Source organism: Phalangium opilio, unplaced genomic scaffold (genome assembly GCF_054372755.1).
Source record: "Phalangium opilio isolate 3A_F unplaced genomic scaffold, DU_Popi_V2 ptg000009l_1, whole genome shotgun sequence".
Classification (NCBI taxonomy): domain Eukaryota; kingdom Metazoa; phylum Arthropoda; class Arachnida; order Opiliones; family Phalangiidae; genus Phalangium; species Phalangium opilio.
The window spans coordinates 9,505,869-9,523,574 of NW_028324146.1; the positions used below are offsets into that span (position 1 = coordinate 9,505,869).

At 39.3% G+C, this 17,706-nt stretch overlaps 1 protein-coding gene and 1 long non-coding RNA gene across 2 annotated transcripts; both read right to left on the reverse strand.

Moving 5' to 3' along the window:
- On the reverse strand, positions 1 to 452 carry LOC149713731 (uncharacterized). The gene is made up of 2 exons (XM_089844492.1): positions 297 to 452; positions 1 to 207 (listed from the first exon to the last, which is right to left on the reverse strand). Exons 1-2 carry the CDS (start codon positions 450 to 452, stop codon positions 1 to 3), a joined length of 363 nt encoding a protein of 120 aa, XP_089700618.1.
- A 15,098-nt stretch (positions 453 to 15,550) lies between these two features.
- Positions 15,551 to 15,980, reverse strand: LOC149713732 (uncharacterized). The gene is made up of 2 exons (XR_016371489.1): positions 15,833 to 15,980; positions 15,551 to 15,770 (listed from the first exon to the last, which is right to left on the reverse strand). It is a non-coding gene; the product is annotated as an uncharacterized LOC149713732 (long non-coding RNA).
- Between the last annotated feature and the right edge of the window lie 1,726 nt (positions 15,981 to 17,706).

The window sequence follows — 17,706 nt, forward strand, 5'->3', positions numbered from 1 at the left end:
TCATTGAGAGCTTACATTTTGAGCTTGAAAACCAATTTCAGGAACTTCCGGGTCTCCATCAACACACAAAGGACCAATTATACCCAACAACCGTGTCTCTAAGTCGTTCAACTCCAAGGGACATTTTCTACAACCCCCGGTACCACCCTGAGATTTTTTAATCGCAGAAGCTTTCCCTTTCGTTTCCGACTTCCAGTCTGCCCACGTCTAAAATATTTAAAACACATTCTTATAAATGACCCATCCATCCTCCAGCAAGAATGTTAAACAACTATTAATGTGATAAATTTGCATACCTTTTTCCATTTTTTAAGATCTCGTGTAGGGCCCATTCCATTAGCATTCAACCTATCCACTAATACCATCCATAATCTTTCTTGTGCTCCTCTAGTAAAATCACCATCCAATCTTCCAGAAACTACTTCCGGGTGAGCTTCCATGAACTCAAGCATAATTAGACGTTGATTGCGAGTTACTTTTGGTCCATAATATTGCATTAGCAACTCTTACTCTTTCTTGTTTAGTAAACAAACCGCCAAGGTTTAGTAAAAATAACAAGATTTAATACTCCAATGTAACTATATAAAACGAAAATATTAAGAAAAGCACTTTCTATGGTAAAGAGATGGATTATTTTAAATTACCTCAATATGATGGTTTAAAAAAAACGATTTCCTTGCAAATAATTTAGCAAAACTGTGTCTACCACCCGCTCTACGGCACGCAAGAAAAAAACCGTCTGCTAATATGCTTCTATTCAACTATTGGCGGGCGTGACATTCACGTGACTCAAAAATATAGTGTGTGTAGAATGAGAAAAAAACTACTATCGCCCTATAACGAAGAGAGGGATTTTAACGAAAGCATAACGATGAGATGGAAAAGGCGCCTCAGAATTACACCTTAAACCGCTGGCGGAGATTTTCCCTTATCTACCTTTCGGTACGCCTTTCGTTATGTTTTGATCGGTAAGCATAACGATCGTCTCAGAATAGGACCCCAGTTAAGTGAACCTTTTGGTGGAAGCCCCACAATTGGGAGGCCAGACGTTTCTCGTAAGCCTGGCCGATCGCCGCGTATGTCTTAACCTTAACGATGATGATGGAGATAGAAACCAGTATGTACAGACTGGTGTTTATGTGGAATGGACAAAAAGACCAGATGATGGTGGTGTATAGAAGCCAGTAAAGGGAACATAACGTTATTAGCCTTTTGAGCCTTAGAAAAATTAGATTACCTCCCCTTATATGCCCCGATATGCTGAGTGTTGTCTACCCCCCTCCTTTTTACACCGCAAAAGTTGCAAAATAATGGGTTACAAAAACGTGTTCAGAATTAATTCGGTTTCATCTATATATATAAAAAAAAGAAATAAAGCAAAATAATTATTTCTGATAAAGGTATTTTAAAAACTTAACTATTCACCATTAACCTATTCAAATAGCCCGAAAACATAGTTCATAACCAATTACCAGTAATTATTTTGCCTTATGAAAACCTGGCAGTGAGAGCCCGGGCTGGGTGGGCGATGGCTGGGTGGCTGCTGGCTGGGTGGGCGCAGGTTGAGTGGTCGCTGACTGGGTGGACGCTGGCTGAGTGGGCGCTTGCTGTTGTATAGCTATTGAACATATATTAGTGATTAAAAATATTATTAGTTTTCCCATATTACACTAACCTATCGCTAATAAAATCTATAAAAACAATAGTCGTTACCTCTTAACAGCGGACAGTTGGCAGCCATATGGCCAAACTGCCTACAAGCATAGCACAGTCGTGTGCCATGCCTACCACCACGCCTTCCTCCTCGCCTTCCACCTCGCTTTCCCCCTCGACGGCCACGCGTAATTCCTTCAATGAAGTTGATGGAAACTTTAACCATTTTTAAATGTTCACTGCTGATAAGATATTTCCAGAATGATACCAAATATCCTTCGCATTCAGCTTTATACCCTTTATGGGTATGGCGTTAAAAAACAAAGCCCTTTCAAGAGCATTTTTTAGTAATACATTCATTGTTGTATAGATTAGAGTATATGTAGACCGAGTAGCGTCAATAGGCCAAAAATGCTTTCAAAGTTATTATTTTTTTGGGAAAGGAAATAAGGAACGCATTATTTTCTATGGTGCCTCCAGCTCAGATCCAGGACTCAATTATCTACTGGATATCGTTTATTGCACTTGCACACTAATATGTACAGCTTTTGTCAGATCTTCTGTCCCATTGATTCTTTTGACCTGATATTTTAAAGAGAGGTGTGTTACAATCTATTATTTCTAAAAATTGTTAAATATGTTCAAAATTAATTAGCTTTGTCAAAATGATAATTTTAGTACTTTCACCCCCTTTCCGATAACAAACATATTGCTTACACATGACACTAAATATCTTATAATTAAACAAAACTCTAGTCCCAAAAGCCTAAAACACACCTGTTCTGGGGATTAAGAAACTAACTGAAGAACGTTGGGGAAAAGTATCACAATAATAGTTGCTGTTGGTAAAAGCACAAAGATTTAGTCGGGATATTTTACTTAGTTGTCAAGGACAGCCAAGAATAAAAATGCTTCCTCGAAGCCGTCCTCGGCTTGTTCGATGACATTTAGAAGCTTCTTGACTGGTAGACTTTACATTAGCATTACTGTTTTATCAGTATCATTAGCAATTACTGATACCTATTTCGCTAGTGCTAAACGTTCTCAATGAAGGACTTCATTTTATGAGTAATTCAACTGCTCTGGTGTTGATGAAATAGTTTGATTATGGACAGAATGGCTTGCAATGTAGTCAGGGCATCACCAAAAAGACTTTCGAGACATCTGGCCCTCTGGACGTTTACAAGTCTTAGAAAATTGGTTCAAGAGGTCTAGGCTTTTTAATCTATTTCTCTCTAAAAGCCATGTTTTTGGACGAGGAAGATGGGGTTCGGTTTCTTTTACCTTGGAAAACGGTTGTAAGTACTGAATTTAAAATTTTGACAATGGAAATTAATGTTTATTAAAAAAAACCGTATCCACTTTAGGAAATTGATTCTTATTTATTTAATAGCCCAGATTGTTACACCCCTCATTCAAATTTCAAGACAATGGGATCAGTAGATCCGAAGATATTATTCAATTAGCACTGAAACCATCATTTGACTTTTGAAAATAATTTTCTTAAAAAAAAACTATCAACCCTACAAGCTTGAATCCTTTTTAAAATAATATAACCTTCTTATTATAATAATATTATTGTAACCCTCCGTAGAATAATTTAACTAAGGGAGAAAGCTCCCGAGGGCCATAAAAAAGAATGAAGACAACTTACTTTATCAATCCAAAATAAGAAGACAATTCTTCTTTAGTTTATTAACGAAAAACAACAAAGGGATAACGATCCCGTAACCCAACTTGGATTATACAAATTAACTCCGTCTTAAAAGACTTTAGTTCAGAAAAAGGAGAGAATTAGTCTCTTCAACCGTCAACAGTAAACTGATAACAAACTCTAAATTAGTCTATATTACAACTAATGAAGGGGGAGTGGCTTGTAACATGGAGGCTAGATATGCCCTGCCAGAACCAAGGAGTGGAAACTCCATAGATTCTGGCAGCCATGTTACATCCCCCCCTCTTTAGGAACTTGTTAATAATACAAAAATATAGAATAGAAAAAATTTTCAGTTTAGGGTTACCCCGAGGAACCCTTAAAATCATTAGCAGGGGTATAGGAAATTTTTAAGTTCGTTCACAAAATGTTTATCACAGAAAAAATGATTTTATGTTCATTGGTGATATATGAGCTTCTGTTCAATCTTTATACCCGAAGGGCTTCCCTTTCACCGTGATATTAGGCTCTCCTTACGGAGGATCAAAGTATATGGGTAGTGGACTTCCTCCTTTGGTCATCTAAAATTAGATATATAAGTAATTTCTCTTTGTTGCTTGGGAAATAAATTCCCAAGGGAAAACAGAGATGGGCTCTCGGGTAAAACAGAAATGTTCCCTTGTTAAGTTCGTGACGTTATTATTGTTAAGGTAAACTTGAACCTCATAAGGTGACCTTAACCTTTTATCATCAGGAGCTCGGTAGTAGATGTCTACTTCACTACCTCCGGGCTGAACCGTCGCCCTCTTACATACCTCTCGTCGCCATCCCCATTTAAAAGGTTCTAAATAAATATCGGGTAATGTGGCCCTATTTAGACCAGGAGTTCCCATTGATTCCGACAACGTGGTCGACGAACTGTCAGACACACGCAGCGATTGGGATTGCGATTGAGGTATCTGTTCAGGGGTTGATATGTCCTCTGAAAGAGTAGCAATCTATTCCGGAGGTACTATTTCCTCCGAAAAACCAGAAGAAGGAGAGTGGTGTAACGCCGGTTCCTGTACTGATTGTTCAGAAGATGTTGATTTATCTTCCGTCGTTAGAATTTCTTCTGTAAAACTGGATGTTGGTGTATGTAGCTTAGTTTCCACGACTGATTCATGATCAGACGGGGAAGCCTCCCCTGCCGCAGAAGGCGGACTATCGTTAGAGGGATGATCGAGCTGAAAAGCCCTCATATCATGATAGGTAAAAAGGAGTAGAGGAGGGTCTTCAAAAAGGGCCATGCCCGGTTCACTATCAGAATCTGTAGGTTGATGCGAATCATCTCGAACTGCAGGAGGGATCTGTGGATCCGCTGCTTGATCTTCTAGAGTAGTCGATGTCGAGGGTTGAAGGACATCTGGGATAGCAGGAATGATCGGGTGATCGACTTCCTGACCGTCCTGGGGTGACGGTGAGGTAGAAGATGATGATGATTCAGATGACGTGGTTGAGGAAGTCTCCGTAAGAGGGTGGGCCGCGGTACCACCGTTCGTTGAGGGACTAGACTCAGGATCATCTGCAACGTTTGATTGAGAAGTGGGGGCATTTTCGGCATTGTCGAAGACAGCTAAATTGGTCCAATAGAGTTTTAAGTGTTCTAAGTTAACTTTCCCTATATTCTGTCCTGAGTTAGCATCTTCTAACTCGTAGACAACGGGAGAATGTTTAGCTACTATTTTAAAGGGACCTGCCCATTTAGGACTAAGCTTTTTCATAAGCTGATCTGTCGTACTTGATAAAGGATGTGTTTCCATCCCTACTAATGTTCCTACCTCAAACTCAAGAGGGTCATGGCGGAGGTCATAGTATTTTTTCTGGTGTGCTTTACCTAATTTAGACAATTCATTACTGAATGCTAATTGTTCCTTAAGAACCTTCAAAGCCTTACTACGACTAGGGTCATCATTGTCCTGAATGGGTTCTTCAATGTCTAAATCCCAAGGGAGACGTGGCTCCCGCCCTAAATTCAAAAAGAAAGGGGATCTGCCCGTGGTGTCATGGGGTGCGGAATTTATAGCGAATTGAAGAAGGTCAAGGGATTCATCCCATCTATCATGGTGATTCCCTACATAAAATGATATTAACTCGCCTATTACTCTATTTACTCTTTCGGTGGGATTTCCCTTAGGTGTATAGGGGGTGGTAAACTTTGGGTTTATAATAAAAGCTTTACACGTCTGCAGCCAAAGTTTTAACGTAAACTGTACCCCTCTATCACTAAGGATAGCCTTAGGCGCTCCCCACCAAGTAATAATAGACTTGAAAGCCTGGACACATGTCTTAGCAGTAATAGTTTTAAGCGGAATCATTTCCACAAACTTAGTCATATAATCGACAAAGACTATCAAATATTTATAGTGGTGTCTACTGTAAGGGAAAGGTCCCATTATGTCGACACTAATCTGGTCCCAAGGACTTGTTATTTCTGAGGGTTGCATTAGCCCTGGCTTTTTCCTGTTTCTAGCCTTAAATTGTTGGCATAAGGAGCATCCCCTAACATAATCCTGGACGTCACTAATTATAGTGGGCCACCAATATCTATAAGTCACTTTACTAAGGGTCTTATCTTTGCCCCTGTGAGCCGATAAAGGGTGGTCGTGTAATAACCTCATGGCTTCTAGCCTTAAACGAGGAGGTAAGCAAATTTTTTCAGGATGGTTCCTGTACGGTCTTCTATAAAGAAGATCATTTTTCATTTCGAACATTTTATGCCTAACAGGGTTAGGTCCTTGCAAGGAATTAATAATAGGGGAAGCAAATGGGTCTTCCCTTTGAGACTTTCTTACGTCTTCTATTGTAAAGACTGAATATAAAGCTCTAGGACCTGGAGGACGTATCCGACCTTCATTAGAGTCACTAGAGGAAGTTGAATTACTACTACCACTAGTAGAATTTGTACTTGTGCTACTACTAGTTGGATCTTGGTTACTAGTAGAATTAGAAGAACTAAAGTTAATACTTAAAACGGTTATCGGGGTCTCGACAAAGCGTCTGCTACTACGTTTTCTACTCCTTTTTTATGCTTGATTGTAAAGTCAAATGTTTGAAGGTACATTGCCCATTTAACTAGACGAGAATTTGGTTCCCTGATATTAAACAACCACTGTAAAGCCTGATGGTCAGTGAAGACAGTGAATTTACGACCTTCTAAAAAGGGCCTAAACTTCTTAACCGCCCAACATATGGCTAAACACTCTTTCTCGCTAGTGGAGTACCTAGTTTCCGCGTCTTTAAGACCTGTGCTAGCGTAAGCTATGGGAACTTCGACATTATCTTGTATTTGGGACAGAAGGGCACCTAACCCTGCATCACTAGCATCAGTAATTAGAATGCACGGGGAATCCCTTCTAAAGGAAGCTAAAGGATGGGCTTTACATATTGCTTCCTTAATTTTTTCGAATGCCTGTTGCTGTTCGATGCCCCAAATAAATTTTTGATCCTTCCTTTTAAGTTTATTAATGGGAGCTACTATTTGTGAGTAGTGATTAATAAAACGGTTATGCCAACCTGCCATTCCTAAGAATCTCTGTACTTCCTTAACGTTTTTAGGAGGAGGGAATTTCTGAATGGCTTCTATTTTTGAAGGATCTATATGCAACCCTTTTTCATTAACAATGTGACCAAATATGGTAGCTTCTTTCTGGGCGAACCGACACTTCTTCAACTGAAGGGTGAGACCCGCTTCCTTTAATCTATTTAAGACGTACTCTAAACACGTTAAATGCTGATCCCAATCTTCGCTAAGCGAGATTAAATCATCTAAATAATCTATTAATTGGAAGTAATCGGCATCTCTAAAGATCTCGTCGATTAAGCGCTGAAAACAGCTAGGGGCGTTACACAGCCAAAAGGTAGTACATTAAACTCGTACTTTCCCATATGAGTCACGAAAGCAGTTTTTTCTGATTTTAGGTCAAGAGTTGTTATAAATTTATATCTTCCCACCCTAGCTAACATGTCCTCTATATTGGGCAAAGGATAAGGGTCTTTAATGGTAACGCTGTTTAGTTTTCTGTAATCAATACAAAACCTGTAGGGTTTACCCCGCTTTGTTTGATCAACTAAAACTACGGGCGAAGCCCAAGGAGATACTGAGGATCTGATTATCTCGTCATCTAACATTTCCCTAACGTGTTGTTCAATAATTTTCCTTTTCTGGTCATTAACACGATAAGGTTCAGATTTGATGGGCGGACTATTACCCGTATGAATCTCATGGAAGATTAGTCCTGTTCTTCCCACTTTATCAGAAAACAACTCAGGAAATTTTAATAAAAGGGTTTCTAGTTGAGTTGATGACGTTGTTTCTCAGAGATAGGGGCTGCGGAAACTGCGTCCCTAATATTCTCTACAACCTCCATATCTATTGGATCCTTTTCTGATGGTATTGAAAAAGGGATCCTTAAGTTACCCACTAAGCATTGAGATGATTCAAAATCTAATTTGACCCTATTTTCCTCAAGAGAATCTTGACCCAGTATAAAGTTACTATTGAGGGAAGGAACTATGTAGAATTTAAATTTGAATGGTTTCTCACTTTCATTTGATTTGAGAGTAAACTCTAGTTCGTGAGAACCTTTGGTAAATGTATATCGGCCATCGCCCTAAACTACACAATCTAGTTCTTCATCTTCAGGTAATTCTGAAGAATTTCTATATTTACAGATTTTCTGCCACTGATCTAGACTAACAAAAGAGGCATCTGCCCCACTATCTAATTTAGCGTGAACTGTCGCGTGTTCAAAAGTAACGGGGATAGTAACCCTTTTATAAACTGAACCCTTTCGGACAGATTCAATCTTCAAGGGAAACGCGACACGCTTCTTGTTAGGGGAATTTATTGGGCACCGGGAGAGGGACCACGAGGGACCTCTCCCGCTTTGGCTTCCCCCGACTTGCTTATCTTTTTATCTGGACAGTCGGGTGCAAGATGACCTGCGGCCGTATTCTGCAGAAAAGTTAAGTTCCTCCTTCTGCCCTTGGCTCGCTGGTTGGACCGTCAACCATTGCCCTTGGCCTTTTAATTGGCTACGTCTACCGATGACGTCCCTTGCCTTGGCTCAGTGATTGGAGGTTCAACCGGCAAAAATAAGCCTTTGAATTCAGTTCAGTTTGAGTTTCAAGTTGAACCAAATTTCGGTGTAAGGTCAGTGTACAGTCACAGTGTAAATTTGTCGCCAAAGGTCAGTGCTGCAACCCTTCACCCGAAACGTTTAAGCTATTAACGCCACCTATCATATGAACTGAATAGTAATTTCGTGCCGTCTGCTCTTTTTTAGTTTTAAATGACGTCAACGTATTTGAGACAGCCGCTTGTTAAGGTAACATCGATTAATGTTGAGTAAGTTATATATTTTTACGTAAATGATGTGCTTGACATATTTGTATAAAAAATAAAAAACCAATTGTAATTGCCGAATTAAGTATTAAACGTCAAATCTTTCCCTGTTTCCATGTTGGTACTTTGATAACATCGAACCACAACTACCTAAGCGTAATGAAGGCATAACGTGAAGGGCACACAGATTTTTGTGTCAGTAGTTTTATTGGTAATGGTGAAACAGTAATTTTTTCAGTCCTGTGTAATTTATCTTCGACTTTTGAAGTTATAATTACATGTTTATTTATATGTTCTAACATTGGTAAGATTTATTTGTAGTTATTTTATTGAATTATACATAGTAATGAATCATGTTTAAAAAACTAAAAAAAGGCGCAGCATTCCCTCTATGAGTTGAAAGTTGTACAATTGTTGGTCATCAGTGACTTAGGTAACACGCCCGAATAGAGGACAAAGATGTGATAACATATCACAAAACAGGTAAATGATGTCCACCGCCAAAAGAGAACCCTTTCCCGAGGTGACAACGAAACGCATTCCTCAACAATATTCCACTTGTTATAGAAGAACGTGAAGCTCTGCGTATTGCAACTTTGGTAAGTTCTCGTAATGTATTAACCATGTTATTAAAATTATTTTTTGTTGCAGGTGGGTGTGAGCTTCTTGAATATAGTAAAGGGAAATTAGCCGAAAATACGACCAAACCTAGAACAAATTTGTAACAAGCTAATTCCAACGGTATTTGGAAGTACTAGAGGTGCTTATTAAGGGAAAAAAATTCCCCGGATTTCCGGTTGGTGGAAGACCACCAAAAATGGCCGCCATCTTGGAAAATTTGGTTTTATTTTGCGATTTACGGCCGAACGGTAGGTCCAACATAAAAACGTTCAATTTATGAAAGAAAGTTCTTTCAATTATCTATCTATTGGTTTTTGAATCAACTCTTTGTGACTTACCGTTCAAAAGTTACGATTATTTTCTTGAGATACAAATTCGATTTTGATCACTTTGTATATAAAATCTACCATATATTTATGTGACAGAAGCCTTTTTCCTAATAAACGTTAGGCCTAAGTAATTTTGAAGGTTTATAATCGTATAAAATACGTCTCCCTGTATTTCGATTATTTTCAATGCTCAATTTGGCATGCACTTTCTTCATGACGGCATGAACTCTCTCTGATTATTGTATTCTCCTTTGTGATTTTATAGTACTCATTGTAGATATTCTATTAATTCATTTTCACCAAAGTTTCTTTAATATCCAATTTGACACGTACTTTTTTTCATTCTCTCATTATAAATAGTTATTTTTCCGCGTTTCATCCATTTAATTTATTACATGCGCTATTTGCGTGTACTTTATGATTTAATTCTCACATACGTGTTAGGTTACTTATTTATTTATTTATTTATTTATTGAATGAATGATTGCCCACAAAGTCATCAAAGTATATGTATAAAAAAAGAATAAAATAAAATAAGATAAAGATAATAATGACAATTAAATAAAATGGTACAATATAAGTTGGTCATTCAGAATAAAAAAAAGAAAAAAAACTAACAATACAGTGAGGAACTTAGGGTAATGAAAGCTTCAAAGTAGCGCGAAAAAAGTTTATCAAATGCCGACGGAATTGAGATTTGGTAGAGAGTATGATAATATCATTGGGCAAAGAGTTCCAATCATCAATGACAGAATTGGCAAAATGCTTTTGGCGGAAGGTAGTCGCGACCCGCGGTTTAGTTAATTTCTGTGAGTGACCACGAGTTCTTGTATTGGAATAGGGGGTGAAAAATAATGAGGGGTCCAAATCAAGGTTACGATGGACAATATCGAATACTAAACACAGGTTGTTGATTTTGTGACGTAAGGTGATAGGGTCAATGTTTAGTGAAGATAGACGTTGGGGGGCTGGGTAGTTGCTAAGTTTATGCGGGAGCTTGGAGTAAGCATTTTGGGCCTTTTGTAATGAGTGGATATCAGTTAATAAATGGGGGGACCAGACTGGTGAACAATAGTCAATTAGAGGAAGGACTAATGAATTGTAAAGCGTTTTAATAAGGGGTATGGACCTAAAATTTAAGTTACGACGGATTATGCCCGTCAGACTCCTAATACGCTTAGAAAGTTTAAGTGTGTGAACGGAATGTTTGAGAAGGGGTTCAATAAATACCCCTAGGTCTCTTTCACAAGAGGTGGTGGCTAAAGTTGTAGCATTTATAGAGTAGTCGAACAGGGGATTACGGCGACCTAAATGGAGAGTTTTGCATTTAGTGACATTAAATGAGAGTCCGTTTGCAATACCCCAGTGAACCAGTGCATCAAGATCAAGTTGGAGCAAGGTTTGATCAGTGGAGCTACGGATACGACGATAAAGCTTGGCGTCATCGGCAAAAAGGATAATAGAAGAGTGTTTCACAACTGACGGCATGGAGTTAATAAATATGTTGAAAAGGAGGGGACCCAAGATGGACCCCTGGGGCACCCCCTTCTCAACATACTGCCAGTCGGTTGTGACACCTTGGAGGACGACTCGCTGACGCCCATTTAGGAGATAGTGGGAGAGCCAAGCAAGGGCGTTACCCGTGACAACAGCAACCTCGAGGGCATAGATAAGGGCACAGTGAGGGATCGAATCAAAAGCTTTACTAAAATCGAGATATAATACGTCAACGGAGTGGCCATCATCCAACCACTGCGTCCATTCATTCGTGGCAAAAAGTAAGTTTGTGAGACAAGAACGACGGGGAAGGAAACCATGTTGATAAGGGGAGAAAAAGTTTTTCGATACGAGAAAGGAACGCAATTGTTCATGAACGAGACGTTCACATAATTTCGAGACTTGGGTTAAGGAACTAATAGGGCGGTAATTAGCGGAATCGGCCCTAGACCCTTTTTTATGTATAGGAGTGATATTGGCTTCTTTCCAGGCAGTGGGTACAAAACACGAAGAAAAGGAACGCGCTATGAGTAAGTAAAGTGGTAGAGCTAAGAGAGGTGCAAGGGCCTTTAAGAGGTTAGGGTGGATACCATCGGGACCTGGTGATTGTTTTATATCTAATAGAGTGAGGAGTCGAAGGATATCGCTAGGGTCACAAGTAAATTCACTTAAGGGGAGAACCGAGGAATTCGTGGGGATTGGAGGGAAGTTGAACGTTGGACGCGAGGATTGATATTGGACAGTAGTGGCAAGGTAATCGTTAAGGAGGGTAGCACACTCCTTGATAGTGTTGGTCAGGGAGCCATCTGGGCGTTTTAATTGCAGGACTGTGTATCTACACTGACGAAAGTTATTTATATGGGAATAAAATGATTTCGTGTTGGAACGGATAAGGGTGGTGAGGGAATTTTCATACCGACGCCGAGAATTCCGGTAATGTGTCGTGTGGGCATTACGAGCTTGACATTAAGCATTACGGAGACGAAGGAGTGTTGCAGACGCAGCACCACGGGAGCAGCGGAGATATCTTTACGGGGTTTGGTTAATGGGGCAAAAGCTCGCACGCCAGAATGGATCAATGTGAGGAGGGAAGAACAAGTAGTATCTAAATCACCTTGACACAAGATCAACGACCAATCAATGGTAGATAAAAACCAACTAAATGCAGTATAGTCAGCTTTAAAAAAAATTAGGCTTAGGGACATGTATCCGACAGGTGGGAGAGAGTACAATGTTGAATAAGACGGAACCGTGGTCACTCGAACCAATTGGAGGTAATAAAACTGGGGTATGTGCAAGGTTAGGATCAGAACTAAAGATGAGGTCTAATAAATTATCATAACAAAATGGACCACCGTCACGGGTAGCAAAACGAACAGTTTGAGTTAGGGAATGTTGTTGTAAAACATCACAGAAAAGTTTAGTGAACCGACACGCACCAGGTTTAGGGGAGGTCGTAGACCAATGAATTAAGGGGTAATTAAAATCACCTAGGAGGAGGAGTAGGAACTTATTGTTATCACAGTAGGTAATTAACATATTTAAGTACGAAATTAATGGGTCGTGGTTGCGGTAAGCCGCATTGTTCGAACGGTAAATTACAGATATAACAATCTGAAAGGTAGACTGATACACTAAAACAGTTAAAATATCAAGACCATGGATATTCGGGGTGAAATTGGGAAGACCAAAGTCTTGAAAACTTAAGACGGTAACCTGTAACGAAGAAAGTATATATAGCTATACACCGCCGTAGGAACTAGTAAGTCGATCTTGCCGATAGAGGGTTAATCCCGGTAGGGGATATTAACAGTCCTGAACTTCGGGTGACCACCAGGTTTCGGTAACGGCAATCAGGGAGAGATGATATGTGGCGACTAGAGTAGTAAGCTCATCCAGTTTATAACGATTGTTAAGGCTACGAACATTGGTCAGTAGCGCGCGAGAATCACAAGAAGATAAGAGGGAAACACGGTCAGTGGTACTCGGGGAGCCAGTGGGTAAAATTGACGAAGCGTAACATTGTAAATATGTAGACAAAGTAGGACGAAAAACAGCGGCACGAGAGTTTAAGGTTGATATTACAGTGGTATCACACGGCAAGAAATGCCGGGGGACGATGAGTGGTGAACGGTGGAGGACATATGTAAGGGGACCACGGTACTGGGGGAGGGTACGGAGGTTGTCCAACAGTACCAGGGAGAGATGGGACACCAACTGGAAGAGTATTGGGGAAGGATAGAGGTGGACCATTGGCGAATGGAGCTGGTGGGGGAGTTGGAGGTGCGTTAAAGGCAAACGTTTTCGGCACAGTACCAGAAGAGACACTATGGGAGGAAGTAGTAGACTTGCCCACAGAAGAACTGTTTGTAGAACGTGGGAGAGGTGTGGGGCGTTGAGGTCTCTTAACTATTTTACAGTTACGAATGTGAAGACCAGTTTCACCATTAGCGAGTCGACGGGAGAGTTCAGCTCTGGCAGCGGCCAGCTTGGTACGCTGGGACGGGGTGTAATCGGGTCGCGCTTCAAGCGAAAAGTTAGGATCTTCGGTTTTTCGCAAGCGAAAGTAATGATAAATCAGGCCCTTGTGACCAGGGGAAAGAAGAATCACCTCTACTGGGCGGGGAGTCGGGACCCGCACTATGAGGGGGGAACACGACCAAGTCTAAAGAAACGTACAAAAGACTTAATATTGCAATTTGACATGAGCGATGTGATTTGATCGGTTTCATCATTGTGTCCGGATTCAGGGAGACCGAAGATAAGGATATTGCATTGTCTATCGAACATGGAGGCAGTTTCATCGTGTACTTGACTCACGATATCAGATAAGGCAGGTTGAGAACTAACTATAGGAGAGTTAGTGAGACAGTCGTCAAGTTTGGTAGTGATGGATGAAATAGCTGCGTCATGAGTTTGTAGATCAGAATGTATAGTTTTAATAACAGGATGAGAGTCAAAGTCAGAATGGTTGACCAGGTTGCAAGTGATAGTAGACAGCGAGGCATCAACTGCCTTGATATTACTTGATAAGGTCAGTAGATCAATTCCATTTGTAGCAGTGTGGTCACTTATTTGCGACACAGTGTCTTGAAGTTTACGAACATCAGTTTTAAGAGAATCCAAGGTTTGGGCCAGTACACAAAGGGGGCAAGGCAATATGGCCGAAGTCACAGAGATGAGAAAACTATGGTTGCAAGTCGAGCAAGTAGACAATTTAAAGCGAGGCTGACCAGAGGACGGAGATGTCAGTGTAGGGGTTGAAGAAGTGTCAACAAGCCGCGAAGGAGTTAGATTATCAGGTTGACAGTTGTCCGAAAGATCGGTGATCACAGAGTGTACCGGCACCTTAGGAGGTGTACACGGTAGGGTAGGCATAGTGAATTGATCTTTGACGGCTAACGCGAAAAACCGCGTTAAAGTCTGCAATGGCCTTAGTAACAACGACACCCAAGTAACGTCATTATAACGAAAATTTCAATACCACCAAAACCATAGAAGTAGCACTCGAAAAATCGGTAGGACCGATAGGCTGGCGTTGAGTCGTTGACCAAACTTTGAAAACTAAAGTTAAGCCTTGGTTAAGAAGACCAAAACCATTATCCTTCACAAAATACTAAACTATGACAACAACTAATGCTTGAAAAGCATAAATAACACTCAAATTAAAACTAATTTAAGTAATAATTAGTTAACTAATTAAGTTAAATATTTCCAAAATACAAAAACTGTGGAGCAATTGTACAGACACGCTTACGAGCCGACGCGCGAATTTTCTTACTATTTTTACTATTAACTTCTATTGTAATTTAGTAGACGCTTCATTTAATAAGACAATTAAATTTATTGCATGGGTTATATGCATGCATTGAATAATTTATTAGATAGACTTCATAATAATATTTTTTAAATTATTTGGATTTTTGTTATCATTGACTGTTATTTAAAGGGGTTGTGAGCCTGTGTGGATAGTGCTTGTCATCCTCATAGAGCTAAGTGAAGCCAGGGAGGGGTTTAAAAAAGAAGAAAAAGTCCGTTACTGCCTTTAATGCTTTAAAACCGTTAATGGCATGTTTTTAATCTGTTCACATTAGAATTATGTTTATGATTTCTAGTCTTTACTCAAGATGACATTATTTATAACCAGCATGCTAGCACACAATCAATCCCGATACGCTCTCAAACCCAAAAATTTAGCAATTTATTTTCCACATGTATTAAACTTTACATATTTCTGACTGTCAAGAGTTCATTGCTCTTTCTGTTGCATGATTGCAATTTACATCTTCCGAAGTCTTCATGACCACATACCTATTTTAAATATAACTTAACTATTATATTGTCAGAGCCAATAGTGGCTTAGACTGATGAAGACCCTCGAGTCGAAAGCTTTCCGCTTGTTATATTTATTAGAAAATTTTTACTTCTAATAAAGTATTAAATCATTACCATGAGTTTTTCTTCGCAAAATTAGTCTTTCTCTATTCTATTGTCATTCTTTAGACCTATTTCAGATTTACCATATTCATATTAAGAGCAACAAAGGGGTGATTATACCAATTGCTGCAAATGGCTTGACACTCAGTGTCTGGATAAGCTTGTTCTTCAGCAGTTGGAAGATATACCTCGTCTGAAAGAGGAAAGGATAAATATTGATTAAAGGGTATGGGTGTATCTCGCTCATCAACACACCATTCCATGAGAATATGATAAGTGCGAAATTGTTAGTGCCACAAGAGCACGAACGAATCATGGAGTTGCTCTTGCTAAGTGCTCAAATAAGGCTTTAACCATTCAGTTACCACGGGCGATCAGCCCTCTCACTTTTTTTACTGCAGTGACTTCTATATTGCGATCGACAGTTGCCACACAATCTGAACAAGTAATAAATCATAAAAGAAATAAATTCAAGGTGTGTTTTTATTCAAATCGGATTTTAAAGGTGGAAATTAAAGAGTTTAGTTGAATACTTCATAAATTAATTAATCCTTCATAAATTACACTCACCACTTTACTCGACACGTTGATCAACGTCGGGAGGTTAATAAAAAGTGTTGAAGTGTCGTCTGCTGTAAGTGCGTTCAGCACATAGCGTTACCGAAGCAACCATTAAAACCGGTGTTTAACCGGTAACTCATTTTTCAGTTTATGAAAAAACATTTTGAATTTGGTGTATAAATGTGATAGTTTACATCTGAGTCTGCGCGGAATTTGCACCAATCACTGAGCCAAGGCATGGAACGTCATCAATAGACGTAGCCAATTAAAAGGCCAAGGGCAATGGTTGACGGTCCAACCAGCGAGCCAAGGGCAGAAGGAGGAGCTTAACGTTTCTGCAGAATACGGCCGCTGGTCCTCCAGAAAGGCATTTTGGCCTTCTTGATGCACCGATCAAGATGCAGCTTCCATGTGAGTCTGCAATCAAAAGTCACCCTCAGGTATTTCACCTCGGTGGACTTTGTCAGGACCTGGCCAAAGAAAGAGATATCATTGAACTGATCCTTAGTATTATTCCTCGTAAAAGGAACAAGGACAGTTCTATCAGGATTAACAGTGAAGTTGACCGCCTGACCCCATTGCTCCACGTTAGAGAGAGCAGATCTCACAAGTGCGGTGACAGTTAGGGCTCGGGGTTTTTTAGTCGATTTTTTCGAAAAATACGATTAACTACAAATAATCGAAAACTATTCAGAAGTTTATTCGTTTAAACAATACAACAGTTTTAGATGATATTTTTTGAGATTGAATAAACTTAGTAAAATTTTAACCGATAAATGTATGCAATCGACAAAATTTTTCCAAAAAAAAATTATGTAGAAAAAAGGGTCGTACTCTACGTTCGGTTAAATTAAAAATATTTTATGTTATAAAATCCACTTGCTTTGAAGTCTAACTTTTAGCGTAATATTTTGTAATTTAAGCTTTGTAAAAAATATCCATATCATTTTTTTGAAGTAGACTTTCATCTGTCACTAATATTTTTTATTAGAATTTAACATGTATACGCTTTTCTCCGTATCAGTTATTTATGATCAGATCGCCACACTCAATTATTGTTACAATCTTTTCGATAAAACCCAATTCCAAAAGCCAGAGTTATAACGTTAGTGGACTCTATCTGTGATATTTTCGCCATAGGGATCTCGTGATACCGCTTACCATAAAAGCAACAACAATTAGGCTGCGTTCAGTAACCGGCATCAAAAACATCGATGACTAAAAGATGACATCGATGTCTTACTGAACGGTTCTTCGCGTCCTTGGGCGTGACGTCATGATGCTCATCGGATGCCCATCAGAAAAATCAGCTGTGAGAGGAAGTTTTTTGATGAGCATCGGATTCATGACGTAAATTTAGTCATTTTGCGCCGGCAATTTTAAATAATGAAGAACTGACAAATATTATCCTTATGGATAATAATACTAAAAAGCAATATATTATTTAGGTAAAAAAGGATTATGACAGAATTTTAAGAGGCAGGCGTTTTGATTTTAATTGATAAAATGAAGTACAATATCTTTGTAAATAGTTCGGTTTTATTATTAAGCCTCTGCCATAACGTTAT